The following is a 16,739-nucleotide window of genomic DNA, read 5'->3' on the forward strand; positions in this document are numbered from 1 at the left end:
AAGTGCCCTCTGTGGAGTCCCAGCCATGGTTGGTGTACAGTGACAAGTGTGGTCCACCCCACTGCTCTCGCCCCTAAGTTTAGGCTTCCATGCCTAAACTTAGAAGTCCTTTGGTGTAATAAGACAGTGAAGTAGTAATTATTGTCATTTATCATACCAGGCACTAGGCTGGTGTGACCCACCTGCAGAATCTCATTTTTAAAGAATCTCATGCTTACTCCATAATCTAGGAATTGTGGCTGGCAGAACAGTGTCCCCCAGAAGACGTCCACACCCAACCCCAGAACCTGTGAAGTCGTCACATGATACTGCGCATGGCAGAAGGGGCTCTGCAGATGTGTTTAAACTGGGGCCTTGAAATGCAGAGATCACTCTGGGTTATCTGGGTGGGCCCAATCTGATCATATGAGCTCTTAAAAGTGGAGAACCTTTCCCAGCTGGCTCAGAGAAATGCCACCGTGTGCTCAGCTGTGAAGTGGAGGGAAGGGGCACAAGCCAAGAAAGGCAGGAGGCTTCCAGAAGCTGGAAAAGACACAGAAATGGATTCTCCCCTAGAGCTTCTGGAAGGAGCCAGCGCCGTGGGACTTCTGACTTACAGAACTGTGAGAAAATAAATTTGTGTGGTTTAATTCCAATTGGGACAGCAGTGGACAACTAATGCATGAGTTATTCCTGTTTCACAGTGAAGAAACGTGCTGCGAGGGGCCACCGAGCATTTAGCACGGCTGGGATTACCCAGGTCGCGTGCATCCAGCTGTACAGCCAGTGCTCCGCTGCTTTTCAGGCTGAGCCCTGCCGCGAGGCGGCCCCTTTAAGAGCGGGGCGGGGCGGCGGCGGCGGCGGTTGCCTGGATACCGGACTCGGGCCAGGACCCGGGACAGGGCGGCCGGGTGCAGGCAGAGAAGGTGAGCGACCCTTCGGGTCCCAGCGCCTCAGGGACCTTCCTGCCAGGTCCAGATCCAGACTCGGCCTCCGAGGACCGGAGCATGCACGCCATGGGCAAGGAGGGCCTTAAAGGGGAAGGAATTGTGGGGAGCCCGAGGCCCACTACGCGCCTGTGGGCCCAGGCGGATGGGCCAGACCTCGCCCGGCCCTCTGCGTCCTGCAACACACTGGGATCCTTTCAGTGGGGCCGGGGTGGGAGGGGCAGACGTCCATGGCTTTGGAAGCCGGCTCCTCAGCTTTGCGGCCTTGGACAAATTATTAGCACATTGTTTCTTGTCTGGCACAGAAGAGGTGTGTTATAACAGTGAGTTCCGTTGTTAGGGAGTGGCCCACCAGTGATTTCAAAACCAGCAAAGTGACATAAAATAATCACTTCATTTATTGAGCGTTGACTGTGTGTCGTATCCTATACTTTATTTCTGAGCATCGTATCATTTAATCCTTACGATGAGACAAGGCACTGTTATTTCTATTTGATATCTGAGGCCGAGGAAGCTTAACAGTAATTTATCCAAGGAAACACAGCTGTTAAGTGGCAAAAGGAGCCTGCAGCTATCTTGTGGGCACTTTAGGTTGACATTTTAAGAGAGGGGCTTTTCAAGTGTGAATTGGCAGCATGCAGGATCTTAGAGGTTAAGTAGCCATTTGTCATCTATTGGGTTCCCCTTCTTACTGGAACACTTTGGAAGGAAGTAATGTTAGACAGGTGGTTCCAATTTAAAAAAAAAGGAACAGCCAAAGCAATATGGAAATTGTATTATTTTTATAAATTGGCAATACTTATTAATTTTTCAGGTTTTAGGAGGAGAATGGTATTGATGCAATGTAAAGCTGAAGTCAGCTACAAGTGAAAACAAGTATTTGGAGACATAATTTTTATTTTTCAGATAAAACTCATCAGTGCTCTGAAACAAACAGCTGTCGACCAAAGGAATCATTTGAGATATATATATATATTTATTTATATATAAGTAAACTTTGTCTTCTAAAGGAAATGGTGAAAGAAAAGAAAAAAGCCGACAAAAAAGGAGATAAGTCTGCCCGCTCTCCCTCCTCTCTCTCTGATTATCCAGAGTTTTCTAAAGATGGCAACACCCCCAGGCCAGAGAGTTCCCCAAGTGGTATCCCACAGTTGGAAACACATCTCAACAAAATAGGACCCAAAAGAGATTCAAAAAAAGAGAACCGGCGAAATGAAGATGCTACTCACTATGAAGAGCCCGTTCTGACCAAACTCATCGTGGAAAGGTGATTTTAATGGGTGAAATAGCATTTAGGACTCTGAATCAGTCATTTTTTGAAATTTTGTCAAACATATGACTTGTGGATTTTAATCTTCATCACAGCACTTCTCTTCCCTCTCGGGACAGGGCCGCCCCTTGGAGCCGTGTCTCAGGGTTGTGTTGGTCTTGCTGCCCTGAGTTCTCCTCCGGGGGCTGCATCTGCCAAGCTCACTGTTCTTCTGCAAGCCTACTCTCTGTTCTGTCTCTCCTGGCATCTCTTCTCTTGGTGTAGCTTTACTGACTATCTCCCTAGATGATTCTCAAAATTGATTTCTTTAGCACTGTTCTCTCCTAGAGTTTCACATTCAAGATTTTAACTCCCTCACGAACACCTCCACTGGACTTCAAGCTCCCCATGTCCAAAAGTAAGAACATCTGGATTTGAGTCTTGACTATGACATCAAGCCCGTTACTGAAACTTTCTGAGCCTCAGGTTCTTAATTGGGGAAAATATATTAGAATAGCCACTATAGAAGTTTCCTCTGAAGTTCTTATTTCTCTCCTGGCGGTTTGCTTCTCCTCCACTGTTCTCTATTTCTGTAAGGGCAACACCATCATGCTTCATAAACAGACCTGAAGACTTAGGACTCTCCCCCTCCTCCCTGGTGCCTTTCCTATTTGTTGTTCTTCTCTGTTTCTCCCATTACTCCTTTTTCCTGTTCACGGAGTCTTCATTTCCTCTTGACTGGGCTATTGACCTTGATTCCTAAGTGTGTCTCTCCCCAGGCCCGCTGTACATCGCTCTTTTCACATCACTCCCTGTATCAGTTATCTATTGCTATGGGACAAATTATACCAAAACTAGGCAGCTTAAAACAAATATTACCTCCCATGGTTTCTGGGGGTCAGGAATCTGGGAGCCACTTAGCTGGGTGGTATTGGGTCAGGCTCTGTCATAGGGTGCAGTCAAGCTGTTGACCAGAGCTGCTGGCAGATCCACTTCCAAAGTGGCTCCTTCCCGTGGCCATTGACAAGAGGCCTCGCCTCAGTTCCTTGTCACATGGACCTCTCCAGAGGGCTGTGCGAGTGTCCTCGTGACATGGCGGCTGGCTTCCCCCAGAGTGAGTGGTCCAAGAGAGAACAGCAGAAGCTGCTGTGTCATTTATTACCTAGTCTCGGAAGCCACACTGTCATTTCTGCAACATCCTGGTGGTTACCCCAGTCAGCCCTGTTCACTGTGGGGTGGTTCCCAGGACCGAGAAAGCCAGGAAGGAGAATCCCGAGGGTCACTGGGAGGACGGCTACCATACTCCCCTTCTTTAGAAACCTTTCATTTCCTTCTGTTAGCTACAGAATAAAACTCCTTCTCCTGACCCTTCAGCCCCAGTCTACCTTTCTCTTCCCAAACACAAGATCCCAGCCAGACTGCTCCCTACGAATTCCAGATGTTCCAGTCTTTTGCCAACAAAGATCACCTTCCCTGGAATGTTACTCGTTTTGCATGACCAAATCCTACCCATTCTTCAAGGTCCAACCTTTTCCACTAATTCTTCCCAGTAGGAAGAAACTTTTCTCAAAATTTCTTTAATAACCTTTAAAGCCCTTTTACCGTACCTCTTACTTTCTATTACGTATCACTGGAATTTGTTTATAGGTCTTATCTTTGCCACCAGACTGAAAATCCCCAGTGGCTGAGATTCACCCAGAATATGAAACGCCAGCCCTTGGGCCTTGTAAAGTGCTCAGTTGAGTGCTCTCAGCAGGTATTTATTAATGACCTGCTATGTACCAGCTCCAGGCTGGGCACCATCGAGGGATATTAAAAAGCATGACATATGGTCTAAATAGGCAGTATATCATTATGTTCTAAGATGTGCTATCTTTAGAGGGAATGCAGAGCCGAGTGTCATTGAGGCATGCTGGGTTAGTTTAGGGAAGGTCGGTTCTGATCGAACATGGGAACCATAGGAGTTGAAGGGTGGAGCACAGCTGGGAGGAGGACCCTGGCAGAGAGCACATGGGACCGTGCATGGGTGTGCCGGTTTGAGTGTATTGTGTCCCCCAAATGTCATTATCTTTGTGGTCTTGTGTGGGGCAGACGTTTTTGGTGCTGGTTGGATTTGCTTGGAATGTGCTCCACCCAGCTGTGGGCAATGATTCTGATGAGATGTTCTCATGGAGGTGTGGCCCTGCCCATTCAGGGTGGGCCCTTATCGGTGGAGCTATATAAATGAGCTGACTCGGGGGGAAGAAAGAGAGTGCAGCTGGGAGTGATGTTTTGAAGAGGAGCAAGCTTGCTAGAGAGGAACGTCCTGGGAGAAAGCCGTTTTGAGGCCGGAGCTTTGGAGCAGATGCCAGCTGCCTTCCTAGCTAGTAGAAGTTTTCCGGACGCCATTGGCCATCCTCCGGTGAAGGTACCTGATTGCTTGGATGCTTTGTGGCCTTAAGACTGTAACTATGTAGTGAAATAAACCCCCGTTTTATAAAAGCCTATCCATCTCTGGTGTTTTGCATTCTGCAGCATTAGCAAACTAGAACAATGGGTGTCGGGGTGAGGGGAGATAAATGCCATTACTTTCCAAATACAAAATACATCCATCCCACAACAACATCACAGAAACTTACATCATCTCAGTAACAATAGTCAAGTACAAAATCCCATCAAAATCAATTTAGGCATGGTCAGTCCTAATGCATAATTTTTCTTTAGCTGTGGATCTGTGAACTAAGAACAAGTTATGTGCTCCCAATATACAAAGGAGAGACATTCATAGGATAAACATTTCCATTGCCATAAGGAGAAACAGTGAAGAAAACAGGGTTAACAGGAGCAAAACAGTTCCTAAAACCCGCAGGACAAACTCCATTAGATTTCAAAGTGTGAGAGCCATTAACAGAACAACGTTGCATCCTTGGGGCTTGAGAGAGCGGGAGTCTAACCCTTCCCAAGGGCCTTTTTGGCAGCTGTTTCCTCTCCAAATGCTTGGGTGAGTGCTCCAACATATCCACACATTGGGGAGACCACCTTCTTGGCCCCACCCTCCTCAAACATCGGGGCAGCTCCTGGATTCCCTTCCATCTCCGGGGCACACGCTCAACCCCTTCAGAACAGTGTGGTGGCAGCCAGGCTCTCCCCAATTCCCTGGGAATGTGCTCCGCCCTCTTTGGGACCTGAGGTGGCAAAACTCTTCCAGAGCATCGAGGTGGAAAGCCCAGCCTCGACCTCCAGGGCAAACTCACCCTTTCCATGCATGTGGGCTGCTCCGCTCTCCCAGCCCCAGACCTCCTGACTCCAGACCTCAACCTCCATGGCTCTGTCTTTGAAGAGATTTTTCCTTTAATTTTTTCCTTGTCTGTCTCCTCCAGTCCAGACCGGCAATGGCTCCATCTATAAAGATCTCGCAAAAATTCTGTTGGCTTTGCATGAAGCACGCAGGGGTCAAAGCCATCAGACAATAGGACTTTCCACAAATCCTTTCTGCTTAACTCCTTTTCCAATCTTGGCTTGTACTGAAATGGCGGCTGGGTTCCATGTTTGGTTACATCCTCATGTTGGGCTGTAGCTTCTGCGATTCCACCCCCTGGAAGCTCGTAATTTTCCAAGCCATCAGCTTCTGGTCTCTTTGAACCCAAGAGTTCAGTTCTAAATTTATCTCTTTCCGCTCGCATTTTACTATAAGCTGCAAGGAGAAGCCAGGGTACGTCCTCCACTTGTAGTCTGGAGATCTCCTCAGCTAAGTATCCCAGGTTATTGCTTCCAGATTCTTCCTTCCATCTGACACCAGGACTCAATTTTGCCAAATTCTTTGCCACTTTAAAACGAGGATCACCTTTCTTCCAGTTTACAACAACACATTCATCATTTCTGCTCAGGGCCTCATCAGAAGTATCTTTAGAGTCCATATTTCCACAAACAGTCTCTTTAAAGCAGTTTTGGCCTTTTCTGTCAAGCTCCTCACAACTCTTCCAGAAACTCCCCATTATCCATTTAAAAAGCCGTTCCAGCATGTTTGGTATTTGCAAATTCAGCAGCAAAAGCACCCCACTTCTGGTACCAAAATCTGTTCTAGTTTGCTAATGCTGTGGAATGCAAAACACCAGAGATGGATAGGCTTTTATAAAACAGGGGTTTATTTCACTACACAGTTATAGTCTTAAGGCCACGAAACGTCCAAGGTAACACCTCAGCAATCCTTCACCGGAGGATGGCCAATGGCGTCCGGAAAACCTCTGTTAGCTAGGAAGGCAGCTGGCATCTGCTCCAAAGCTCCGGCCTCAAAACAGCTTTCTCCCAGGACGTTCCTCTATAGCAAGCTTGCTCCTCTTCAAAACATTACTCCCAGCTGCACTCTGTTTCCTCTCTCTGAGTCAGCTCATTTATATAGCTCCACTGATCAAGGCCCACCCTGAATGGGCGGGGCCACGCCTCCATGGGAACATCTCATCAGAATCATTACCTACAGCTGGGTGGGGCACACTCCAAGCAAATCCAACCAGCACCAAAAACGTCTGCCCCACAAAACTACAAAGACAATGGCATTTGGGGGACACAATACATTCAAACCGGCACATTTACGTTTTCATTTCTTGACTTACTGCATCAACTAGAACCTATAAGATGATATGAGTAATGGTGTTAAACGCAGACATCCCGTTCATCTTCCTGATGATAATGGAATTATTTCACTCTTAAAAACCATCTTGGCTGTTGCTCATTCATAAATAGACTGTATTATGTTTAAGTGGTTTCCTCATTTTATACCATTACTTAGAATATTTTTAGAAATGATAGCTGAATTTTATCACATACCTCTTTGGCATCTTGCTACAAACATGTTTTTTCTTTTTTAACTTGCTAATATATAATGTATAAGTTAGTTATACATGATGTATTAATGTATTACGTTCATACGTTTTCTGACGTAGACACTTCTTGGGTTCTTGGACTGAGCCCAGTTTGGCCAGGGCTATCACAGGTTCCATTTGATTGTCACCTCATCTCCTGGGGAGCCTGGAGATGAGCGGGGTGCTAAATCACACATCGCCTCTCAGCATCCATCCAGTTCTGGGCTCAGAGTCGGGGTGCTGTTTTTGATTCCTCCGTTCCCCAAAGCCAGCCCCTCGGCAAGCCCTTTTGGCTCCATGTCCACAATGTATCTACACCTCCCCTTTCTCTCCACTCCTACAGCTAACGTCCCAGCAGTTATCTTGCCCCCACTGAACAGCTGCGATAGCCTCCTAACTTGTCTCCCCACAATCTAGTCCCCCACAGCTGCTGGAGTGATCTTTTTAAGGGATAAATCTGGTCTTGTCCAACTCACGGCTCTCCTTTCTGTTTGCTGAACTGGAGATGTCAGGCTCTTTTCTGCCTCGGTGCCTTTGCACTTGTGGATCCCTCTGCTTGGTATCCCCTTCCCAGAGTTCTTCTCACGGCCACCTGTTTCACATCCTGCAGGTCTCAGTGTGAATCTCATGTCCTCACAGAGGCCTTCAGCGTTATCGCCTGCAGACGATCAGCCACAGGACCTGATCACTCCACAGAATTTGAACATGATCTGGAATTACCTTGTTCACTTGTGTTGTTGTTTGTTTTCTGTCTCCCCTCATTGTACTCTAAGCTCCCAAGGGCAGGGGCTTCCAGGCTTGTTCTCAGCTCTGCACCCAGTACATGGAAGAGGCACATACATAGTGACATGGGGTTGGGGTGGGGGGAGTGTTTGTTGAGTGAATGAGTGAGTGTGACATATTACTTATACCTCTTCATTGATGTTAATTATATACTTAACCCACGTCGGTCAGGTTTATTCACATCAGTCGTTATCTTGAACTTTATTTCTTTGCAGCTATGAAGGGGAAAAAGTCCGTGGTTTGTATGAGGGAGAAGGCTTCGCGGTCTTTCAAGGAGGTTGTACCTACCACGTGAGTGATATGTTTTGGGAGCTGACAGGGCAGAGAGGAAGATGTGGGTGACAGTTGTAGATTTGTGTATGCAGTGAAGTCTACTGATTACTCAAAAGAAATTGGAAGTACTTCCTGCTGATTTTATTTTGAGCCATGATTTTGTATTTAAGGTAAAAAACATGGCTCAGTATAACTAAAGTGGTCATTTTAGATTTTTGTTTTCAATTCTTTGGGTATAATATACCTAGGAGTGGAATTACCAGGTGATATGATAATCCTATGTTTAGCTTTTTGAGGAACCGCCAAACTTTCCCACAGCAGCTGCCCCATTTTACGTTACCTCCAGTAACGGAGCAATCTGGTTCAACAAACCCTGCTGGTGATTCTGGCGCATGGTGGAATGTGAGAACCACTGAGTTAGGGCACTATTTATAGACTCAGTTTGTTCTTGGTTCTCTCCTTCACCTACTCTGCAACTTACAAGGTGTTTCTGAGAAAGAATGGGGAATGACTATTGTTTCCCCTGCATTTAGACAGTCAGGGTATTGGCGGTTCTGGTGATTAGTTCCTATGCGTAAACAATAGACCCTCTAAATGTAAATGGAAGTACTTTTAACTATACTGACAACCTGTCAGGTGTCCCAGTAAGGGAAAACAGAAAGTGAGATGTATAAATGAAATAATTTCTGATGTTCAGATAATAGTTTTCTAAAAAATAATTTATGGAGGTGAAATTTCACACAACAAAACAACACTTGGGTTGTTTCCACCTTTTGGCCATTGTGTAGATCATGGTTTTAATCAAGTGTATCCAGTTTACTAATTAAAAAAGAATGCTTAGATGTTGAAAGGCAAAACCAGAAGTATATGAAGTCTTTTGAAGTGTAGAGTTTTCTATAGCTTAATTAGGGAGGAAGGCTTGGACTGAATTTGCAGCTCGTTTTTTTTAACCATCTGGGGTCAGTTTCAGAGAATTGAAATTTTTGGGGCCCCTCCTCAGATCCTTTTTATAACAAGACGGACCGGAGTGCAGTGCCAACTTGGAATAGTGCTCTGCTGACATTGCCTGCTGCGTAGACATGTGTCTTCGTGCATTCATCAGGGAGAATAAGGCCCAGTCCGAGGAGTGAAACCGGGTTGGCAGTTGTGGTGTAAAGTAAACAACTACATTCTAAGGGATTTCACTGTTGTTGTTTTGTTTCGAAGGGTATGTTCTCAGAAGGGCTTATGCATGGACAAGGGACTTACATCTGGGCTGATGGATTGAAATACGAGGTAAAGCCTGTTCTAGATTATAGGTGCCAATGTAATTATGAATATTAATGGTCAGGAGTCCACGATTAAATATACTATTTACAAAAAAAGTAATTCAGCACATGCATTAAAAAAAAAAATCACAGAACCAAAGACTAAGGGGAAAGGTAAAAAGTAACTCCTGACTACACCGGACCTCTGGAGACTGCTGTTGCCCATGTAGAGGTTCCGGGCTCTTCTGTATATTCTGTGCATGGACAAGCACACCTTCCTGTAGCCCTTCCTATTTTTAAAAACCACAAATAGTTTATTATATACTTCCAGCCAGTGACTTGCATTTTAGGTTTCTGATCGTTAGTGGCAATTTTCCGTTGTCTCCTCTGGGCTTTTGTTTCTGGACTTCCATGCAGTCTTGGGTGGGGGCATTTGGTTGCAGGTACAAAACTGCCTGCACCAGCCCAGTTGGAGGATCTATGGTTGGGATTTGGGCTCCCACCGCAGCATCTTCAGGCAGTCAGCTGGCCCTCGTGGTTTCTGGCCGGTGGTCAGGCCACTGCTCTCTTGCTGGCCAGGCTGCACCGTCTGTCCCCTTTTCCCAGCTGATTGGCTGCCTCCACTGACTTCAGATTCTTGGAAGTGAGTCTGAAGGCTGTCTGGCTGGCCACTGCATTGTGCTGCAAGCTCCCCACTCAGCAGATACCCTGGCCGGAGCAGAGCAGATTCTCTAGAAGGTGTCTTTGGGCAGGCTGTTAGGCCATGTCTGCAGAGTATTTTGATGAACCACAGGCAGAAAGAAGGGTTTACCTCAATGACTGCTAAGCCTGGCAGATCATCAGACTCTCCCAGAGAGACCTTTGGACCCCAGTGAATTAGTCTTCTCAGAGGCAGGTTTCAAGAATGTCTTTTTAAAAAAAGTTCCCAAGGTCAGGACTGGCAGCCATCACTTGTCCAAGTCATCAGCTGTGCTTCCTGGAGCTCAGTCTACACAGCCTTCTGATCATTTATTTTGCTGGGCTTCTCCCAGGGGAGAGTGTAGTGAGAGCTGATGGGAAATGGAGCCAAGGAAAGTGGGGAAGGAGGGTTCAAGGGTTTCCCATGGGTGGAGACAGAGTAGTAGTATCCGTAGCCAGGGAGGGGTCTGGAACATAGCCACCATGATTAGGCATCTCCCTGCTGCCTTCCCGCTGTCACTCTTAGGACCATTTTGCTTTAGGGGGACTTCGTGAAGAACATCCCCATGAACCACGGCTTGTACACGTGGCCGGATGGCAGCACCTATGAAGGGGAAGTCATCAACGGCATGAGGAACGGGTTTGGTATGTTCAAATGCAGCACCCAGCCTGTGTCCTACATCGGCCACTGGTGCCACGGCAGGAGACACGGGAAGGTAGGTGAGGCAGACCTGGGGTTCCCAAAAGGCAGCCGCGTGGCTGAGTCCTCTCTGTGGACAGACTGTATGACACCGAGGGTGCGAAGTGGGGGGCTGCTAAGGGTAGTTTCACCATTTTAAAAAACTGAGGTGAAATTCACGTAACATAAAGTTAACCATTTTAAAAGGGAATAATTCGGTGGCATTTAGTGCATTCACAGTGTTGTTCCTCTATCTAGTTGTAAAACATTTTCATCACCCCAAAATAAAACCCCTTACCCATTTGGAATGGGCAGTTTCTCCCCATTCCCCTACCCACACCCACATCTCATCCCCTGGTAACCACCAATGTGCTGCTTTTTTTTTCTTCATGTTTTTGGTACTTATTTAACCATACACTAGATGAAGGGGGTGTCAGTCACAAGGTTTTTAAATCACACGGTCACACGATAGAAGCTTTATAGCTATACAGTCATTATCAAAGATTAAGGCTACTTGATAACAGTTCAACAGTTTCAGATATTTCCTTCTGGCTATTCTAATACACTAGAAACGAAAAAGAAATATCTGTATAATGATTCAGTATTCATAATCATTTGTTAAATCCTAATTTCTCAGTTACAACTCCTCCGTCTCATTTGATCATTCTCTCAATCTTCAGGGATATCTGGGCAATGACCTTTCTAACTTCTTCATGCTGAAAAGGGGTGTTGACATTATGGGGTAGAGGAAAGAAACTGGTTGGTGTTCTTGGAGAGACTGGTCTCTCTGGGTTTCAGGGCTTATCTGGCATAGGAACAATTTGGAGGCTTTGAGTCTGAAAAAATAATAAGTAAAACTTTTATAGGGTTTTCGATAGAACCTAAGGTACTTTTTTAGGGTTTTCAGGAATATTGTTCGTTGGGGCTTGGAATACTGTGGCAATTTGCAGTATCTGGCTGAAGCTTGCATAAGAGTAACCTCCAGAATGACCTCTCACCTCTATTTGAAATCTTTTAGCCACTAAAAGTTTATTTTATTTCTTTTCCCCCTTTTGATCAAGAAGGCATTGTCGATCCTATGATGCCAGGCCAGGCTCATCCCTGGAAGTCATGCCCCACAAAGGAGGGAAGGTAGTGAGTTTATTTGCAGACTTTGGCATAGAGAGAGAGAGGTCACATCTGAGCAACAAAAGAGATACTTAACAGACAGGCTAAGTTAGATAGTATGCTACAGAAAATTAAAATTTTGGACAAAATAAAAAGCTCTTCCTTTGGTCTCACACAGAAGTTGGGTTTTAAAATACAGAGAATATCATCATTTACCCTGTATTCTGATTTACCTTAGTCCTAACCATATCTGTTTCATTCATATCTCTAATTGAAGTCTGAACTCTTTTTTCACCAGTGTGCTTTTGATCTTTATGGATTTACCCATTCTGGGCATTTCATATAAGTGGAATCGTATAATATGTGACCTTTTATCACTCTCTCACACTTAATGTTCATGAGGTTTGTCCATGTTGTAGCATGGATCAGAACTTCATTCCCTTTTATGGCTGAATAATATTGCATTGTATGCCTGGACCACATTTTGTTTATCCGTTTGTCTCTTGATGGACACTTGGGTGTTTCCACCTTTTAGCTATTGTGAATTATGCTTAACAAGCATGCATGCACAAGGATTCATTCAAGTCCCTGTTTTCAATTCTCTTTGGTTTATACCTGGGGGTGGAATTGCCAGGTCATATGGTATTTCTGTGTTTAACTTTCTGAGGAACCACCAAACTTTTCCACAATGGCTGCACCATTTCACATTCCCACCAGCAATGTAGAGTATACTCACGTTTAACTAAGGCTGCTATTTTTGATATTTGGCCTTTGTATAGGATAAAATACTGTAGCAATTTTTTTTAGCAAATGTCATGAGAAAAGGAAAAGTCTACCATTATAATCATAACAGGTTGAGCATTAATAGGTTAGAATGTGTCACTGGAGGAGGGTATTGTCTGCTGTTACTTTCCTGAAGCCTGCCACTGTGCCCGACATTCATGTGTGGTTTCTTAAACAACTGGGGACTCCTTTTTTTTTTTTTTTAATTGATTTATAATTTCCTACTAAGATACAATTGTCAGAATCACAATAGTAAATGGAGTCAGATGAATTATTTAGAATGTCACAGAAATCAATGCCTCCAACCCAAGGAGTGTTCCGCAGAAGGCGAGGTTAAGGGGAGAAGCAGATCTGGGACCAGCCCTAAGTAATCTGTGAATTCTGCCTAAAGATGTCTTTTTACCCTAACAGCACAGAAAATGAAATTCGTCTTCTGTTTTACTTTGGTGGGGCCCTGGTCTGTGTGATGATTTCCCTTATAAATAGAACTACCGGATGGGATAAAACTGGAATGAAAATTCCTTTCATGAGAGATATGCCACAGTTATTGGAAATAAGCCAAAATGCCTCTGAGAAACCAAGGTGGATTTCCACAGCCTCTGCGTAAAAGAAAATCTGACTTTAGAGCTGCAAAGGGAGTTAGACACCTAGTCCAACCTTCTTCCTTAACAGAGATAGGCAAGGGTTAGCCGGGGCACGTGGGCTCACCTGGCCTGAGCACGCTGACATCTCCAGCCACTCTGCTCCCCCTTTATTCAAGGGCCTCACGGAGACCACCTTAGCCTCCTTTATCCAGAACTAGACTGTCATGTTGGGTTGAGTTGCGGTTTTTTGTTTTTGTTTTTGTTTTTTTTTTGGCTCACAGCAGAACAGTGGAGACAAATTGGAGGGATTGGGGAAGGTGATTTCTAGACATGGACATGTAGGCAGCTGGAAGACCAATGAAGTTAGCCTGATAATGACAAAGAAGATAGGAAATCTCATCTACACAGAGAGAGAGAGAAAAAACAAGTGGAAAAGCAAGCAGTTTGAGGCCGTGCAATGAAGATCCATATCTGTTGGCACAGAGGCTAGCGCCAATCCCTAACAGGCATCATCAAGAAAAGGCCGTGTTGGGACCCGACTCCCAGGGGTGTAAATCTCCCTGGCAATGCAGGATATGACTCCCGGGGATGAATCTGGACCCGGCATCATGGAAGTGAGACTATCTTCTTGACTAAAAGGGGGATGCAAAATGAGACAAAATAATTTCGGTGGCTGAGAGATTTCAAATGGAGTCGAGAGGTCACTCTGGTGGATATTCTTAAGCGCTATATAGATAATACCTCTTAGGTTTTAATGTATTGGAATAGCTAGAAGTAAATACCTAAAACTACCAAACTCCAACCCAGTAGTCTGGACTCCTGAAGATGACTGTATAATAATGTAGATTACAAGGGGTGACAGTGTGATTGTGAAAAGCTTGTGGATCACACTTCCTTTATCTAGTGTATGGATGGATGAATAGAAAAATGAGGACAAAAACTAAATGGGTTTTTAGGGTGGGATGGGGAGGGATGGTTTGGGTTTTCTTTTTTTACTTTTATTTTTTATTCTTATTCTGATTCTTTGTGATGTAAGGAAAATGTTCAGAAATAGATTGTGGTGATGAATGCATAATTATATGATCGTACTGTGAACAGTTGATTGTATACCATGGATGATTGTACGGTATGTGAATATATTTCAGTAAAACTGAATTAAAAAAAAAAAGGCCACGTTGCATTCACTTATACTCTGAGGCAATAATATAAGTAAGATATCAAAATGGATAAAGCAAAAGGGTTTTGTACATTAAAGACAGTGACCTTCTGTTATATGGAAGGTGCTGCTATTCAGTTTAGATGATAGCAAAGCAGGATTTTGAGGTACTTCAGTGGTTGCTGAAGCATACACTGGATGTGGCCATGCCAGGCCTTGAGATGGCATGTTGTTATTAATGACTAATTGCCTTGGGACATTGTCTTACTCTCCCTTGATAGAGTCTTTACAGTTTTCTTGATTGCAAACCAGAGCATAACATGGACTTTGTATCTTGCTTAAGTATGGCATTGACTTCTGCATAATTTACACTTCTTAAGTTCATTTGTTTTTGTCTTTAAATAAAATACAAATTTGATTTATGGAGGTTGATTTTTAAAAGTCTTATTATTTGCTTTAGGGCTCCATTTACTACAATCAAGAGGGCACTTCATGGTACGAGGGAGACTGGGTATACAACCTCAAAAAGGGCTGGGGAATCAGATGGTAGGTGTGGCTGGCACCGTTGGGGTGTGGGTGGCACGTGCTTGTGGGCTTCACCAGTGCTCAGTTAGGCTATTTAAAGATAAGGAGCAGACATCACAGATCGCCTGTGTAAGCAGGTGGAAAATTTAACTTGACCCCAATGTAATCACCAAATGATGAAAATATTCTACTGGAAAATTTAGAAAAACAGTATTAAATGATGTCTAATGCTGTTTCACTTTGTTACATGTAGAAATGGACTTTCTTTGTTCTGTATATTAATCATGAATCTCAATCATTTGCTTACTTGTATCTTTTCTGGAGAATGTTGACACATTTGCTTGATTAATAGATTGAACAGATGGAGTGAAATATTCTAAGGATATTTGGGGGCAAAATATTAGGTAATTAGAAACAATACTATAGAGAATTATTTAAAGGATTTTTAAAAACCTGCTTGTATTCACTTTGTCACCTTATTAAACAATCAGAAGATTTAACAAAGTAATTTATTCTAATCCCCAAGATGATTATTTTTACAAAACATGTCTGTCCCTGAATTTAAATACAGTGAAGATTGTACAGGCACAAATGTTGGGTTTTCTTAAAGGGCATTCAGGGAGAAAGTCCAACAGAAAGTTTTAAAAAGTAAATGTTGTTTACGAGATAATTGTTTTTAATCTGTTTTTTTTTTCCTAGTTACAAATCTGGGAATATATATGAAGGACAGTGGGAAAACAATATGCGCCATGGGGAAGGAAGGATGCGGTGGCTGACGACAAATGAAGAATACACTGGCCATTGGGAGAAGGGAATCCAGGTACCGTGTGACTTTTTTCTTCTATAGTCAGTTGATATGTTGGATATTACGTTGATTGATTTTCAAATGTTGAACCAACCTTGCATTCCTGGGATAAAACCTATCTGGTCATAATGATACTATCCTTTTTAATAAGTTGGTAGATTCAGTTTGCTGATATTTTGTTGGGAATTTGGTGGGCATCTGTTTTCATGAGGGATATTGACCTACAGCAGTTTTTCCTTACAGTGTTTTACCAGGTTTTAATAACTGGGGAGATGTTGACCTCATGCAGTGAGTTAGGAAGTGTTCCCTTCCCTTCAGTTTTCTGGCAGAGTTTGTAAAATTGGTATTACTTCTTCCTTAACTGTTTAGTAGAATATGACAGGGGAGCCATCTGGGACTGGAGTTTTCTTTGTTCAAAGGACTTGATTATAAATTCAGTTGTTTTCAGCTTATTTCTTCTTGAGTGAGCTTTGGAAGTTTGTGTTATACAAGGAATTTTCTCATTTCCTCTATATTGTTAAATTTATTTGCATAAAGTTGTTCATAATATTTCCTTATTATCCTTTTAATGTCTATAGGATCTGTAGTGATGTTCTCTTTCTCCTGATATTAGTAATTTGTGTTTTGCACTTTTTTCTTTGTCAGTCTCTCTAGAGGCACATCAGTTTGTTTAATCTTCTCAAAGAGCCAGCTTTTAGTTTCATTTATTTTCTCTGAGGTTTTTCTTTTCAATTTAATTGATAACTGCTCTTTGTTTTACCTTCCTTTAATTTGCTCTTCTTTTCCTAGAGTCTTAAAATGGAAGCTTAGATTACTGGAGACCTTTCTTCTTTTCTAATACAAGCACTTTTTCTTATTCTTCTTCTTCTAAGTATTGCTTTAACTCTATTCCACTAATTTTAATATATTGTGTTTTCATTTTTGTTTAGTTCAGAATATTTTCTAATTTCTTTGTGACGTCCAGTTTAGCCCATGGGTTATTTAGAAGTGTTTGATTTCCAGTATCTTTCCGTTATTGATTTTTTTAATTCTCTTGCAGTTAGAGAACGTACTTTGCATGATTTCAGTTCATGTTGAGGTTTTTTTTTATGCCCAAGAATATGGTC

The 16,739-nt window shown here is 43.5% G+C and overlaps 1 protein-coding gene across 5 annotated transcripts in view; it reads left to right on the plus strand.

Moving 5' to 3' along the window:
- The first annotated feature begins 877 nt into the window (after nt 1-877).
- The window catches only part of RSPH10B (radial spoke head 10 homolog B), a 69,139-nt gene continuing 53,277 nt past the window's right edge, over nt 878-16,739 (plus strand). For all 5 annotated transcript variants that reach the window (XM_037815073.1, XM_037815070.1, XM_037815072.1 and 2 more), the window contains exons 1-7: nt 878-905; nt 1,833-2,193; nt 8,012-8,087; nt 9,276-9,344; nt 10,537-10,710; nt 14,764-14,849; nt 15,528-15,648. In XM_037815073.1, coding sequence (XP_037671001.1) covers nt 1,940-2,193; nt 8,012-8,087; nt 9,276-9,344; nt 10,537-10,710; nt 14,764-14,849; nt 15,528-15,648 — 780 coding nt within the window. In that variant the 5' untranslated portion in view covers nt 878-905; nt 1,833-1,939. The remainder of the gene's footprint in view (nt 906-1,832; nt 2,194-8,011; nt 8,088-9,275; nt 9,345-10,536; nt 10,711-14,763; nt 14,850-15,527; nt 15,649-16,739) is intronic.

This window comes from Choloepus didactylus, chromosome 21 (assembly GCF_015220235.1).
Source record: "Choloepus didactylus isolate mChoDid1 chromosome 21, mChoDid1.pri, whole genome shotgun sequence".
NCBI lineage: Eukaryota > Metazoa > Chordata > Mammalia > Pilosa > Megalonychidae > Choloepus > Choloepus didactylus.